The following is a 14,865-nucleotide window of genomic DNA, read 5'->3' as shown; positions in this document are numbered from 1 at the left end:
CGCGCGCGTTTACGACGTAAACGCAATGATCTCACTCGTGTGCGTGTGCTCTCTGCGCAAGTTCGCCTGGCGGATATTCCGCTGCTTGATGAGCTCACGGTTGGGCTGTGATGTCAGCGTGTGCGCCGCGGTTCTTGCGCCTCCCCCAGAGCCTCGGACGGAAACGCGAAGCCACTTGGGATCCGAACGCCTGTTTACACGCGCCACCTCTCGGCGGGAGGCGCTGCTCCGGCGGGTCTTTTTCAGCCTCCGGGACCCGGCCCCTGCCCCGCCCCGTAATTGTGCGGCGCCCGCTGGCCCGGCCGATTCCGGCGCAGAGAGGCTGGACTTGTAGGCGCAGCCGCTCCGGAGTTGAGCTGGGCTGAGTGCGGGCTGGCGAAGGCCGGCGGGGACGCGACCAAAGCTATGCTGGGCAAGGATTACATGCTGGCCATCATTCTGGTCAACTGCGATGGTGTGCACGGAGGGTCCCGTTGGGAAGATCTGGAGCTGAGGGGTGGGGGAACGAGGGAGCGCGAAACGCTACCTCAGGCTCAGAGACAGGGAGGGGGTAGGTACGTATCGGGGTGAGGGCCAGGGGACAGATGAGCCCTGGTCTTTGCACTGCAATATGCAGGATTGAAAGCCTGGATTCTCAGACTGGACCTTCAGCCCAAAGGTTGTCCCTTTTGGTTTGGAGGAAGGGTTTTGACAAAGTGTATTGTAAGTTCGCATATATCTCCTCCCTCTCCAATCCCGTGTTCCGGTAGATGATTTGTGGGGGGACCAGAGTCTGGAGGGGGAGCCAGGCCTGCCCCCTGGCTGGAGGAAGATCCGTGATGCTGCAGGTACTTACTATTGGCATGTACCCAGCGGTAGCACCCAGTGGCAGCGCCCAACCTGGGAGCCAGGAGATGCAGAGGACCCAGGCACGGTAGGTGGAGTTTGAGGAGGGGGCCTGAGCTCATGTGCGGACAAAAGCCTGCTGCCACACTGACCTAACACCCTCTCTACAGAGGACGGAGGGAATCTGGGGACTTCGGCCCCCCAAGGGGAGATCCTTTTCCAGCCTGGAGAGCTCATTGGACCGGAGGTAACAGGGATAGACCAGGCAAAAATGAAAGGCTTGGTGTTCTATGGCACTCAAAGATGCAGCTGGACCCACAGTCTGCTTTCCAGCCCAGGTTCTGGACTCTATCCCATGTTTAGGACTCTGTTCTGTGTTCTTGGCTCTGTTCCATAATCTTGACTCTCCTAGTGTTTTAAGTTTTGTTTCTTGTTTCAAGCTGTTTTTGTTAAAAATTGTTTTACATATTCTGGGTCCTGAACGTATCATGTTCTAGACCTTGGACACTACCCTAGGTTCTGTTCATGGAGGTTCCTGTCCTGTGTTCTATGGTTTTCTTGTCCTCATTTGGGGCTCTGGTCCACATTTTGGACCCTGCTCCATGTTTATAAGTTTTATTCTATGTTCTGTGTCTTAAATTCCTTCCCAAATTCAAAGCCATGCTCTAGGTTACATTTGTCCTGGACCTTGTCCCACTCTGATGTTATATTTGGGACACTATATTCTGGGTCTTATGCCATGTCTTGTGCATATCAAGTAGTCTAGTCCTCACTAGTTTCCCTTCTGTAGGAAGTGTGGTCCTCTTACCAGCTCTGCTCTATTCCAGTAACTCTCTGTCCTGGTATGGTGAAGACTCCTACATCCAGAGAGTGGAGCCAGGGGCTAAGGTAGTGACGGGTCAGAGGGCATTGGGGAGGGTCCCAAAGGAAAGGTCAGGAGGGTGTTTGGGCTAAGAGGTGATGGAGGGTGAAGGGAGGAGGTATCAGAGGGTTTTTATGTGTGGAACCTGTGGGAGCTCCCACCCTACTTCACCTCTACTCACTCAGGGTCCTCCTGTCCTTTCTTCTAACCTGTCAGTGCTTTGCAGTCCGGTCTCTGGGCTGGGTAGAGGTACCTGAAGAGGATCTGGTACCAGGGAAGAGCAGTATCGCAGTCAATAACTGCATCCAGCAGCTGGCCCAGACCCGCAGTCAGAGCCAGCCCCCAGATGGTGCCTGGGGCGAGGTGAGCTGGCTGGCCCTTCAAAGAGTGCAGCCCAGCATCCAGCAGAGGTGGTTGTCCCTGAATTGTCTGTTCCTCATGGCAACCGCCTTCATCTGAGCTCCGGGTTGGCTTCTCCTTGGCAGGGCCAGAACATGCTGATGATCCTGAAGAAGGATGCCATGAGCCTGGTGAATCCCCTGGACCGCAGTCTGATCCACTGCCAGCCTCTGGTGCACATCCGTGTATGGGGTGTGGGCAGTTCCAAGGGCCGGTGAGGACCCCTGCATCCCTCAAAGTGAGAGTTGCTCGTCCCTCCCCCTTACAGGCTGTGATCCCCACTGATGCTGATCCCCTGTACTTGAACCCCTGGACACAGATCCTCTGACATGGACCCGAGCTCTGCCTCACCTGCCTGGTCCAGCTCTGGTTGGGGAGGGTGGGCCTGGCTCAGCAGGGACGGATGGGGGAGAGCCTGAGAGGCTGGGCTGATTTTCTCCTGTGCTCCCACATGCTTCTGGAACAGTGACAGGTGAGTGACAGCCAGGTCCCTGGAGCCCCAGCCCTGCCCTCCCTGTTCCATCCTTGCCATACCCCTGACTTTCCAGCCTTCTGCAGGCACTCTAGCTAGGCCTTTGCCCCTACCTAGCTTTCCCAGCTGGATCTCTGCCCCTGCCCTAGCCCCATCTCTGACCTTGCCAGGGACTTCGCTTTTGTGGCGGGTGATAAAGACAGCTGTATGCTCAAGTGCCATGTGTTTCGCTGTGACGTCCCTGCCAAGGCCATTGCCAGTGCCCTACATGGGCTCTGTGCCCAGGTAAGGGCCAGGAGTGGGGCAGGGAATGTGGGTATGTAGCTGGGTCTGAAGCTGCTAAGATGGTTGTGGCAGGGTGGTGTTGGCTCCCTGACCTCACTTCTTCCTCCCTGCACCTCATGCTGGCTACGTTGTGTTTCAGATCTTGTCAGAGCGAGTAGGAGTCAGTGGTGATTCCCCTTGCTGCTCACTAGACCCCATCACCCCTGAAGACCTGCCTCGGCAAGGTATGGGGAGTGGGGTGCCACGTTGCAGTAACAGGCTGCTTTGGTGAAAAATTGGGGGCGGCTCATGGTTATTTAGTATTTCTTTGGAGACAGAGGACTTCAGAGGTGTCCTTGTCCTAGGGATCCCAAACCCTAAATTGGAGGAGCATCCATGACCTTTTTTCTACTAGCTCCAGTTCCCTCAGAAAGGTGGAGAAAGGGGTCATTGAGAGAGTACCCCGGCCAGCATGGTGTATATATTTCAGTGGAGCTATTGGATGCCGTGAGCCAGGCAGCTCAGACATACGAGGCACTGTACATCGGGACCCTGCCAGTCACCAAAGCCATGGGTGAGGACTGAGTGGGCTGGAGGGGTGGGCTGCATAAGATAAGGGGAAGGTGGGTGAGTGCTCCCCTGGCCCTCCATAGCCTGAAGTGTACCACTCTTCTTAGTTCAGGATGCTAAGCCTGGCCCCAGCTATTCTGTTTCCATCTCTGAATCCTAAGTCAGTGAGAGGGGCGTAGACGTTCCTTGCAGATCCTTTCCTTTTGTATGCCTGGGAGACACCATGGTGGGCATGTTCCCCTCCCCTAGGCATGGACGTGCTGAACGAGGCCATTGGTGCTCTCACCACCCGCGGGGACCAGGATACCTGGGTCCCTGCCATACTCAGTGTGTCTGACTCTCTCATGACTGCACATCCTATTCAGGTACCAGCCAGAAGAAGGTGAAGTGGGGGGCTGTGGAGGGGTAGGCGGGGATGCTGAGGGGTTATTAGTTGCTGCTGGAAGTGCTCAGTGGGTCCAGCCAGTACCTGGCCCTCTAGTGACTAGCCCTGATTTGGGCAGGCAGAGGCTGGTGCAGAGGAGGAGCCACTGTGGCAGTGCCCTGTGCGCCTTGTGACCTTTATTGGCGTTGGCCGTGACCCACACACCTTTGGCCTCATTGCTGACCTGGGCCGTCAGAGCTTCCAGTGTGCGGCCTTCTGGTGCCAGCCCCATGCAGGGGGACTCTCCGAAGCTGTGCAGGCTGCTTGCATGGTGAGTCAGGGGTGGGAATTGGTGTGTGGGATTGCCCTGCAGCTGCTCTGTACTGGTGACATCACAAACCAGCCATCCCAGGGCTGACTATGGTTCAGCAGTAGTTTATTTGGCTCTTAAGCTTTTTCTAGTAAGTTTTAGTTAGTTGCCAGTATTGTAAGGCCAGGACATTTCACATAATCATTGCTATTCCTGTTTATCTTAAAATATCGGAAGTTCTGATACTTGGATCCACATGTATATATTTCAGCATTCAGCTGGAATAGTGTGGGGGCTATACCTTGTACGGTGAGCATTGATCCTGTTTTGTCTCATTTAGGTTATTTTCTGGCAGCTGTGGGCATTTGAGTGTGGGACATTTGCACTCAGTTCAGTTTACTTATTAACTCAAATGTGAGTGCTTGCTGGAACTCAACCATACTTGACCCTGGGAAGTCAGTGTATAGAGGGCACAGCCTTTGTCCTCACAGAACATTCAGGTTAGAGCAGAGACAGACTAGAAAGAAGTTGTACACCACAAGATGATGGAGGAGATGGCCCCTTCAGGGGTCCAAGAAAGCTACCTGAAAGAGGTGATAGAAAACTGAGAGCTGAAGGTTCAAGGAGGAAGTTAACCCAGGTGAAAGGGAGTGGGACAGAAGGTGTTACCATGTACAGGGAACTCCAGCTGTGAAAGTGAGAGGGATGGCAGTGGAATTAGAGTATCTGAAAGAGTCTAGTCTGTCTGGAGTGCAAGTGGGGATGGAGTGAGAGATAGGGGCAGAAAGAATGGCAGAACACAGATCATGGAACTTACAGGGTAGAGTGATGAGTTTATTTTATCTGGAGGCATTTGAGCCATTGAAAGGTCTTGAGCAGGACAGTAAAGTCAAGTTTGTGGATTAGGAAGACCACTTAAGCTATATGGGTAAAAGATTTGGAAGACACAGGAGAAGTAGGAAGACCATTTAGGATGTATTGAGTTCAAATGAGAGAAGATTGGGGCAGTTGCACTGGGAATGGAGTGTGGGTTGCAGAACCTCCCCTTGACTTGGGAGTCCACTTGGCCAGGCACCAGTCCACTGCAGTGAGAGATGGGGGAGAGTCAGCATAGTGATCGTTAATGGTTAAGTTATTGAGCTACCTGGAAATGTTGTGGGGGCTCCAGATGTGGCAGACCACCAGCTTCATTTCATATTGAAGCCTTGGCTGGTTCCCTGTCCTTCTGAAACTTTCAGGGAGTCCAGAGGCAGAAAGGAGCAAGCTGGATTCTCACATTCCCCTTCTCCCTAGGTTCAGTACCAGAAGTGTCTTGTGGCCTCTGCAGCCCGAGGCAAGGCCTGGGGTGCCCAGGCCCGTGCCCGCCTGCGGCTCAAGCGGACCAGCTCTGTGGATTCCCCAGGAGGTTCCCTGCCCCTTCCCCTGCTCAAAGGAGGGGTTGGGGGTGCAGGGGCAGCCCCACGAAAGCGGGGTGTCTTCTCTTTTCTTGATGCCTTCCGGCTGAAACCCTCTCTGCTCCACATGCCCTAAATTAATCCAGGAGGACTGGGGAAGGAGGCTCTGGGTTCATGCCCAACTCTACCCCTTCATTCCCCAGGGGTCTGCAGCCTCTCACCCCTTGGAGCCTTCTCTGCCTGCCCCACTGACCCTTGACTACCCTCTATTTATTGCCCAATCTATTGTTTATAAGGATGATGAGAGGCCGTGCACCACAGCGTAGGCCCAAGGCTCACCTTTCCCTGGGTCCCTGCATTCCTTGCCCCTGTCCAGCCTGGGACAGTTGGCTCTACCTCAGCAACACTTTATAGCAAAATCAGTACAAATAAAAATCCCAGTGACTTCACTGGTTTTGAATGGTATTGGACCTTGTACTGGGTTGAGAGTTAACAGCCTGTATGAGGTGAGTGTCTGCGTCTGTGCTTGGTATTGGTGGCTGCCTGTAGTCACGTGACGGCATGGATGTACTAAAAATCTGACTTCATATAACAGATATATTCCCTAAGGTTTCCTCTGTGCTAGGCACTAAGGTACACCTGGGGATAAAATAGTCAGGGGTTCCACCTTCTGAGACTGTCAAATAAGACCCAAATAAACAAGACCGAAGACAAAATGTAGTACGGCTAGGAAATCTCCGAGGGTTGTGGGAGCTCAGACGAGACACTTAACTTGGCCTGAGACATTAATAGGCTTCCTGATACATATATTCCAGCCTAGTGAGTGTAAATGTTCAGGGCAGTGGACACCTGCCTAGATTACAGTGGGGCGGGAGATTCTGGAGGTTTAAACTTGCTCCTGATAGCAACTGTGAAACACGGAGAGGGGGGACTCTCAGAGGACTTGGGCTCTTAGAGCGCTATTTTCTGGAGAACAGCCCCCTTTGGTGCCGTGTGGTCGGGGCTCTGTGCGTTATTAGCTGGGATAGATTTGAAGTCCCTTAGGGAGTTGGCGCAGGGTCTCGACAACGGCTCCTTGCGTGTCTGAACAACCGTCCAACCACGAGTGCTCCAGGCAGCCGGCCCGGCTAGGGGCGTGGCCCCAGCGGCTTGGGAGTGCGGCCGCCCTGGAAGTGACGTACTGCCCCGCTGGCCGTGCGGAAGTGGAGATGGCGGAGCTGTACGTGAAGCCGGGTGAGCGCGGCGGCCGGGCTAGGGGCGCTGGGTCTTCTCCCTGCCCTGGCTAGGGGCGAGTACTGCGCGGGGTGCGGACCCTCTGTCTTCCCCGGGCTTGCTTCACGCGTCCTCTTACCTTTGCAGGCAACAAGGAGCGCGGCTGGAACGATCCGCCGCAGTTCTCATACGGGCTGCAGATCCAGGCTGGCGGACCCAAGCGTACGCCGCTCACGAAGAGGGTCGCTGCTCCCCAGGATGGATCCCCCAGAGGTGGGTGGGGGCCCTGTGCGCGGAGACCCGCCGAGAATGGGCGGTGCCAGGAATAAGCCTGGCCTTTGGGTCTCTTGCGTTTCGAAAAGGACTTCCTGTGGAGAGAGCTTGGTGCTCCACAAAGGGGCTCCGTTCAGGCCCTTTTTTACTGCCCAGGTCGATAATTGGTGCGCTGGTCTCAAAAGACTCTGTGTTTTCGCCTTAGGTGATCTCATCCTATATATTGTTTTTCTAATTTTATTTCCAACATGGATCTTTTCACAGAACGTAGTGGTATACCCATTTGTGTGTTCTGCATCTTCACTTGGCTGTATGATAACCACCTCAGATTTAATGTGTTATTCGTTCATTTAATCAGTATCATCTACTGAGCACCTACTGTGTTTGAAGGCGAACTAGAAAGCAGTCAACAAGATAAAAGTTTTCTATTTTTGTAGAGTCCACACTATAGCTTTGCAGATAGAGGAAACAGTGGTGAGGGCTCTACAGAGAAAAACAAGGTGATGTGAGAGTGACTGGTAACTAAGGTATCTAAGGGTTGACATTTAAAAGCTAGCCACACAAGTATCAGGTGCAAGAGTATTCCAGGCTTTGGAAATAGCTATTGCAGAAGTCTTAAGAATAAGTTTGACAAATTCAGAGACTGAAGGAGCATCTGATGGCTAGAGCACAGTGGACTAGGGATAGAAATTTAGATCTCAGTAGTAGGCAGGGGCCAGATTTTAGTGTTTTCTTTTTCGTTCTTTCTTTTTTTTTTTTAATGGAGGTTCTGGGATTGAACCCAGTACCTCATGCATGCATGCTAAGCATGCACTCTACCACTGACCTATACCCTCACCCCCATAGTGGGTTTTTGTAAATCAGGACAAGGAATTCATATTTTAATTTACATAAAGTGGGAAGCCACTGAAAAATGTTAAGTAGAGGAGGGTGGTTTCTTTCTCCCTGAGCATTTCCCAGGCTAATAGGAAAGTGTGGTCTCTTTTCAACTCCTCTGTTAGCCACACCCGTAACATTGCAGAGGAACGATATAAACCAGTTTCTTAACCTTAGCACTACTGATATTTTGGGCCAGATAATTCTTTTTTGTGAGGGACTGTCCCATATATTGTAGGATGTCTGCAGCATCCCTGGCCTCTACCCACTAGATGCCAGTAGCACCCACCCAGTTGTGACAGCCAAAAGCGTCTCTAGACGTTTACTGTGGGGACAGAATCTCCCCAGGTTGAGAAACATTGATTTACATTAAAAAAAAAAGATCAATGTGTCTGTTATGTGGAAAACAGATTTTAAGGAAGAAGTGGATAGACAAATTAAGGGGCTATTATGCTAACATAGGTAAGTTGTAATGATTCGGACAAGGGTGGGAGTACAGGAATTGGATGGATATGGGATATGTTATGGAGAAAGTCAATAGGAATGAGTAGATGTCCTAGGTGAGGTGAAAGAAGCAGCACTGTAACTTGTATTTTTGGCTTGAGGAACTGGATGTAGTGTTCAATGATATGGGATGACTAGGTTTTGAGGGGAGGGGAAAAGCAAGGTTTCTGTTTTGGCCATGTTAAATTTGGGCTGCTAAATAGGGGAGAGGTCTAGGCTAGAATTACAGAAATGTGTCACCACCACTATCACATGGATGATATTTGATTTTATGGGCTTAAATAAGGAGAGTATGTGGGTAGAGGCCTAAAGAGGATCCAAGCCAGAGCCCTAAGGCTCTTTAGCATTTCAAGGTTGAACAGAAAAGGAATTAGCAAAGGACACTGAGAAGTGGCCAAAGAAGTAAGAAGAAAAGTAAAATTTACTCTGGGAGAGGGTAACATCTTGATGAACCCTGATGAATGCTGCTGAAAGGTCAAGTCAGAGGAGAAAAGGGACCACTTGATTTGACAAACATAGTGATCACTGGTGACCCTAACAAAAGCAGTCGGGAGTGATGAGAGCAGAAACCTGTCAGGAATGGGCTGAGGAGAAAATATGAAAAGAAGTAGAGAGAGTAACTGTAGTTAGCTCACAGAAGAAATTCTGCTGTGAAGCAGAGATGAGAAATGAGGCACTGTCTGGGGATGACTGTGAGGTAAGGGAGGGTTTAGTATGCTGATGAGATAATATGGTAGAGAAGGAGAACTGATGGTGTAGGAGAAAAGGGATAACTGCAGGATGGAAGCCCAGAGAAAGCAAGAGAGTTAGGGATGCAGAGTTCAGCTGGGGAGATAGCCTCTGATAGAGCAGGAACCTTCATTTATTAGAGGAGGAATGAAAGCAGCCAGATGCAGGTGGGTTAGTAGAATTGGTGGTGAGAAGGTGGGGGTGTTCCTATTTGTGACCTCTTATTTTCTCAGTGAAATATGAGGCATGGTCAAAAGGACAGAGACTGCAGGAAAAGAAAGGAAGAAGGTAGAAAAGTTTAGGAGATGTGAAAACAGCCGTTCTGAAGAGTAGGAAAATGAGGCAAAGTACAGGATTTCCAGGCAATGTTGGATGCCTTTTAAAATCTGTAGCTATGAATTTAAAGTGTGACTCATCAGCATGGTTGTTTTCCTCCCAACAATTGCAGGCAAGTTGGGTTTACCAGGTAAGTGGGACAATGGGAGGGGATAAGTGAGATAAGAGCATTAAAGGAGTGATTTTAATGCACCTCAAAAATCTGAGTAGCTGAGCTGGAAGGGTAGGAGAGGTGGTCAGATTTTGGAAGTGGCACAGTGTTGTTGAGAATAAGGCAGCCAGGGGCGAGAGGCTGAAGTAGGGTGGAAAAAAAATGATCATTGGAGGTGAGGTCAAATCGAGAGACCAAATCAGGTGAGTTAATCATCCATGTGGATGTTGATACCTAGAAGTAACTTTTGACTTTTCTCCTCCAGTATTCTCATTTTCCATAGTGATTCCACCATCCCATTATTAAAGTCAGAGACCAAGAGTTGTCCTTGGCTCCTCTCTCCTTCACCCCCTGTTCCATCAAGTCCTCTTCTACCTTCTTCTAAATAAATCTGAGACCACTCTGTTTCCCCTCATCTACTCTTTAACTCTAGTTCATGCTAGTATTCTCTTTCCTGAACTACTGTTAACCTCTCAACTGGTGTCCCTCCCCTTCTTGACCTATTCTCACCAGCTTTTCACAGGCCATACAGAGTGAATGAACATCATAAAAAACAAGTCTATTGACATCACCCTTTGTTTTTATAAACCTGCAGTGGCTGTCCGTCATCATTAGGCTCAGCCAAACTCCTCCAAAGCCCTGTAGGGGTCTGGATCCCTGCTTACTTCTCCAGAGAAAGCTCATACTACTTTTTTCAGTGTTAATAATTTCCAGCCACACAGGCCTTTTTTCTGTTCCTTGAACAAGTCAGGACTTTTCCACCTCTTGGGCACTGCCCTTACCTTTACCTAGTATACTGTTCCTTCAGCTCTTTATGGCTGCATCTATCTCATCCATTAGTTCTTAACTTTGTGAGCACATTTTTGCTACACACTAGCAGCTGTACCTGTGTTCTTAATCATCACTGCAACCCTGTGAAATAAGTGCTAGTACTATAATATCACCATTTTATGGAAGTGGAACCCAAACTTGGAGGTTAAAGGTAACTTGCCACATGTCACATTAGATGTGAGCTGAGATAAATTTAAATGTCATCTTAGGAGGCCTTCCTTGAACAGTCAGTCTGGGTAGGTCCCTCTAATACTCCTCTTTATCACATCATGTTTTATTTCTTTGTACCACACAACGTAACTTGGTAATTTTCTTTCTTTTTTTCCCGTCTTCCTCTAGAATTTAAGGTCTCTGAAGTCAGGAACCTAATCTGTCTGGTTTACTACTCTATTTCTGGCACCTTGCACATTGTCTGATGCATCGCAGGGACTTTATAAACACACATTTCTAATGAATGTGTTGTTGCAGAGTAACCCTCCTTAGAAGGGATGAAGTTAGAATTGAACTTCTTACCTATTTAAGCCATGTTTGCTTTATCTTGCTTTACCTTTTCAGTCCCCACCTCTGAGACTTCTGGGGCTCCCCCAATGGGACCTCCACCTCCTTCAAATAAGGCTTCCAGGCCACCACTTGTGGGGAGTTCTCCTCCCTCCAGCACACAGCCCACAAATTTCCCAGTTGTTGAGTCTGAGACTCTGCCGGAAGATGTGCTGACACCTTTGGAACAGGCATTGGAGGATTGCCGTGGCCACACAAAGGTAAGTGGGAAAGCTCTGATGACCACCAGGTGCAGGTATGGCTCCCAAAAGTAGACTTTCTGACCCTATGGGCAATGGCTCTTAACCCTTTCTGAGTTAGGGACCCCTTCAGAATCTAAGGACTTCCTAGAAAAATGAACACATGGTTTGGCAGGGTTCACAGTCTTCAGTAGAAGAGGCTTGTAGGAACAAGAGTTGAATTTAACTCCCATTAGCAATAACTTCCTCATTTTTGTACCCTCTAGGTCATTTAGAGCAAATCTTGTTGATTTTATGTTCAGGGAGGGAGAGGGAAACTCCCTTTTTCTACCTATAATGTTTCCTAAGTTCTCTTGAGGCAAGGGATCTGACGAGTCTTAAAGGACAGTAACAGAGTGATCTTCACCTCTTTGGTCCTTAGTTTACTTATTTGTAAAGTAGCACTTTAGAATGAATTTCTGAGCATCTGAGAAACTAGAAATTTTAAAATTCTAGCCACATATGCATTTTTCTTGGAAGGAGATCCATAGATTTCATCAGCATCTCAGTGGGGCCTCTAATCTTTGAAGAACCATAACTCTAAGACTGAGTGTAAAGTTCTTGGGCCTGAGAAAGCAGGTGCTTCCTACGTGGCACTGCCTTCCCTGCCTCGGTTAGGCTGGCAGCACTGACTTGGAGGGGGCTTCTGTCTCTCAGAAGCAGGTATGTGATGACATCAGCCGACGCCTGGCTCTGCTGCAGGAACACTGGGCTGGAGGGAAGCTGTCAATGCCTGTAAAGAAGAGGATGGCTCTGCTTGTACAAGGTGTGGCTGGGTCCCTTTGTATAGCCTAAGTCCCTCATCTTGCTGTGGCTGGCCAAGCTGAAATAGGTGCTGCGATTTTTGACTGGGAGGGGAGGAGTAGCAGCTACGACTTGCTTCAGGCTGCTTGCTCAGCCCACCTCTCTCCTCAGAGCTTTCAAGCCACCAGTGGGATGCAGCAGATGACATCCACCGCTCACTCATGGTTGACCATGTGACTGAGGTCAGTCAATGGATGGTGGGAGTTAAAAGATTAATTGCAGAAAAGAGGATTCTGTCTTCAGAGGAGGAGGCCAATGAAGAGAAATCTACAGCCACAGCTGAGCAGAACCAGACTGTACCAGGCATCCAACAGGCTCCATAATCCTTTGGTTTCCCCAGACTGATTTCACATTGTCTCCTATGCCTTGGTATGGGAGGTCTTCTCTCACTTGGCTCCTTTTTACCACTTCAGAGACTGTCTGCCCCTTTTGGGTCCTTAGCCTGGCCCACCTCTAGGGGAAGAGGTCCCACAGAGGGGTCACTTGTTACCCATACCATATACATTTCAATAAATACATCTCATTGTGGGCCCTGGGTAGGAGAGATGAGCCCTTCCTATGCCATACTGGTTCCCTTTGGTGTCCTTGACTGCTGTGCTCCCTGTGTACCATACAGACCTCTGTTCATCCTCTACTCATGAATGGCCTTGCTATGCATGACCAGATTACTGCCTGCCACTTTCCCTCAAATTAGACAAACGCACATCCCTTGCTGGGCTGAGTAACCCTATGGTTTTGGATGGATGACTTTGTTTCAGCATGAGAAAAGAGGCTTAAAAAGCATGAGGAAGTTTTTCCCTCAAGAAAAGGAGACTGCCCTATTTGTACTGCATCATCCTTGAGGAATGCAAATATTACTAAGGTTAGCTGTATAAATTGAAGGAGAAAAAGACCAGATTGCTGAGATATAGGATCATTTTTCTCCTCCTTGGGGGTGGGGGTCAGGGATAGTAAGATCTTGACTCTTTATGTGATTCACCAAATAAGCTGCTGCCTTTGGGTCCTAAGGTCTGGAGGACAACAGAACCAGATGGAAGGGCCTAGAGAGGTTCATACTGTGCTGTGAGAAGGCAGAGGACAGGTTTTCAGTGTTGTAATAAGGTTGGTACTTACAGGTGGGAGGCAGAAAAGGCACAGGGAGAGACCAAAGAAAACTGGGTATAGACTGGGGCAGTGCTTTTTTCCCGCTTTGGAATAACTAGGGAGGGACTGCTGGAGAGGTCTGATTCCAGAAAGGCCGCTTCCTGGAAAGGCTAGGAACAGTCCTTGGCACGGGTCAGGCTATTGCTGTTTATGGTTTGGTGGCTCCTATGGCCGGCCCCCAAAGCCTGCCTCAGGCTCTAATTGCTGCTGGAAGTAGGCCAGTGGGACCTGGGAAGGGACCTGGGTGGGACCTCTGATCCTAACCAGGTTTGCTGGGGCCCTCAGCTTTATGGCTGAGATGAGAAGATCAGCATTGAGGACAGCACTGGAGCCAAGGCATTTCTTTCAATGTTTACTAAAGTAGTCAGAAAGTGACATTCTCCGTTCCCCAGCCCTAGTCCCAGACTCAGCCTGAGCCGAGGGCCAGGGGTTGGGAGCAGTGCCTACAGACCGAAGAGAAAGTAGAGCTAAGGGCTTGGCAAGTTGCCCACTCCTGTTCCTGGTCTAGCTGCCTTGGAACTAAGGGAGGCCCCATACCAACAAGTCACCCCCTTCTGGATTAGATGAGGCCAGCTGGCCTTTGGATATCCCAGAAAAAGGAGGTAGCAGCAGCGGCATCAGGGATTCCTTTAACTCCACACACAGGGTCATCTGCACTGGATTAGATGTCCATTTCAAATTGTGCATCATCTGGAGAGAAAAAAGGCAGAAGGACTGGTTGCTGGGTTGGGGGTCTGCAGGCTCAGTCTCAGTGCAGAAGCCCCTCAGAAATGAATCCCCACTCTACTTGGGCATTTGGACTCAAAGCCATTTCATAATTTTAGGGCCTGCTTTCCTTACCGGGTATCTCTTCCTCTGTCTCCTTTTGCTCCTTCAGCTCCTCCAGCTTGGAAGGTGGGGCTGTTGGAGGAGTTGTGACCCCGGGAATCTGAGGGAGGCAGCAGGGGGGTGTCCGGGCAATGGGTGAGTTCTTGCACTCCAGCAGGAACTTTCGGTCGTAGATGATCCTGGTGCCTGTCAAGGGGTAAGGGCTATGTAAGAGGCAGGAGCTTGTGTCTCCAGACACAGGTTTTTAGGGACCAAGAGGTCACATTTTCTCGTGCTTTAAAGGGCTGCTGCTCTACAGCCCAGCCAGAATCTCAGCTGACTAGCCTTCACAGCAGACTTCTGGGCCTAACCAAGAGGTGTCTAAGTGTCAAAAGTAGCATCCCAGCTGGTCTAGGCAGGGGCTTTTGGGTGAGGGGAGCTTCAGGTTTTGGCTCTAGGAAGAGCACTGGACTTGGATCTCAGGTACTTCAGGATGCTCTTGTCCTGCTCTGCTGGCTCTGGAACTTCACTGCTTTGGTTCACAGGGTGGGGCTTAGCCCTCCAGCCTCAGTTGGATGAGGAAGCCAAAAAGCAGATGTGAAGGCTAGTCCTGCCACCTGGGCTCTGATGGCCTGCTTGAAGGAGCTGTGTTCCTCCTGTGGAACCCAGGGACATACTGTTCTTTTCCTGACCCCTCCTAAGTCCTAACAGGCTCAGCCCAGCCTCGAAGAACTTGGCCCGAATTGTCCTCAAAGGACCCTACCCTATTCTCACCCTTCCGCTTCCCCTCCACTTGGTAGGAATCCCTGGGTAGGCACGATCCCAGGCTGTTCGACCAATCAGCCACTAGCAAGCCACGCAGCACAGATACCTGAAACCCTTGGTCCCAACTGCCATAGTCCTGCTTTGGCAGCTTTGCAGGACCTCGTTGCTTCCTGCTGAGACCACACTCAGTTGAGGCCT

General features: G+C 50.2%; 3 protein-coding genes across 14 annotated transcripts in view; 2 read left to right on the top strand and 1 right to left on the bottom strand.

Annotated features, from left to right (window-relative positions):
- The first annotated feature begins 52 nt into the window (after positions 1-52).
- APBB3 (amyloid beta precursor protein binding family B member 3) lies at positions 53-5,909 on the top strand. 4 transcript variants are annotated; one of them, XM_045507947.2, is made up of 13 exons: positions 55-454; positions 750-913; positions 996-1,072; positions 1,653-1,713; positions 1,904-2,050; positions 2,173-2,300; positions 2,553-2,558; positions 2,708-2,843; positions 2,983-3,067; positions 3,313-3,396; positions 3,642-3,757; positions 3,896-4,087; positions 5,360-5,909. In XM_045507947.2, exons 1-13 carry the CDS (start codon positions 406-408, stop codon positions 5,594-5,596), a joined length of 1,482 nt encoding a protein of 493 aa, XP_045363903.2. In that variant the 5' UTR covers positions 55-405; the 3' UTR covers positions 5,597-5,909. The 4 variants fall into 4 exon arrangements, with proteins under 4 accessions (XP_010970047.3, XP_074216901.1, XP_045363903.2 ...); XM_010971745.3 differs by lacking the exon at positions 2,553-2,558 and having other exon boundaries at positions 53-454; positions 2,729-2,843; positions 3,238-3,396; XM_010971747.3 differs by lacking the exon at positions 2,553-2,558 and having other exon boundaries at positions 56-454; positions 2,729-2,843.
- Positions 5,910-6,046: 137 nt separating this feature from the next.
- On the top strand, positions 6,047-12,516 carry SRA1 (steroid receptor RNA activator 1). The gene is made up of 5 exons (XM_010971748.3): positions 6,047-6,693; positions 6,820-6,945; positions 10,928-11,130; positions 11,806-11,914; positions 12,064-12,516. Exons 1-5 carry the CDS (start codon positions 6,669-6,671, stop codon positions 12,273-12,275), a joined length of 675 nt encoding a protein of 224 aa, XP_010970050.1. The 5' UTR covers positions 6,047-6,668; the 3' UTR covers positions 12,276-12,516.
- A 918-nt stretch (positions 12,517-13,434) lies between these two features.
- Positions 13,435-14,865, bottom strand: part of ANKHD1 (ankyrin repeat and KH domain containing 1) — a 112,324-nt gene continuing 110,893 nt past the window's right edge. For all 9 annotated transcript variants that reach the window (XM_045507940.2, XM_074360781.1, XM_074360783.1 and 6 more), the window contains 2 exons: positions 13,936-14,109; positions 13,435-13,785 (listed from right to left, as the gene is read on the bottom strand). In XM_045507940.2, the coding sequence (XP_045363896.2) occupies positions 13,782-13,785; positions 13,936-14,109 (178 nt within the window). In that variant the 3' untranslated portion in view covers positions 13,435-13,781. The remainder of the gene's footprint in view (positions 13,786-13,935; positions 14,110-14,865) is intronic.

The sequence above is a fragment of the Camelus bactrianus genome, chromosome 3, assembly GCF_048773025.1.
Source record: "Camelus bactrianus isolate YW-2024 breed Bactrian camel chromosome 3, ASM4877302v1, whole genome shotgun sequence".
Lineage (NCBI taxonomy): Eukaryota > Metazoa > Chordata > Mammalia > Artiodactyla > Camelidae > Camelus > Camelus bactrianus.
Note: the sequence above shows the minus strand (reverse complement) of the source record. Positions and strands in the feature narration are given on the sequence as shown.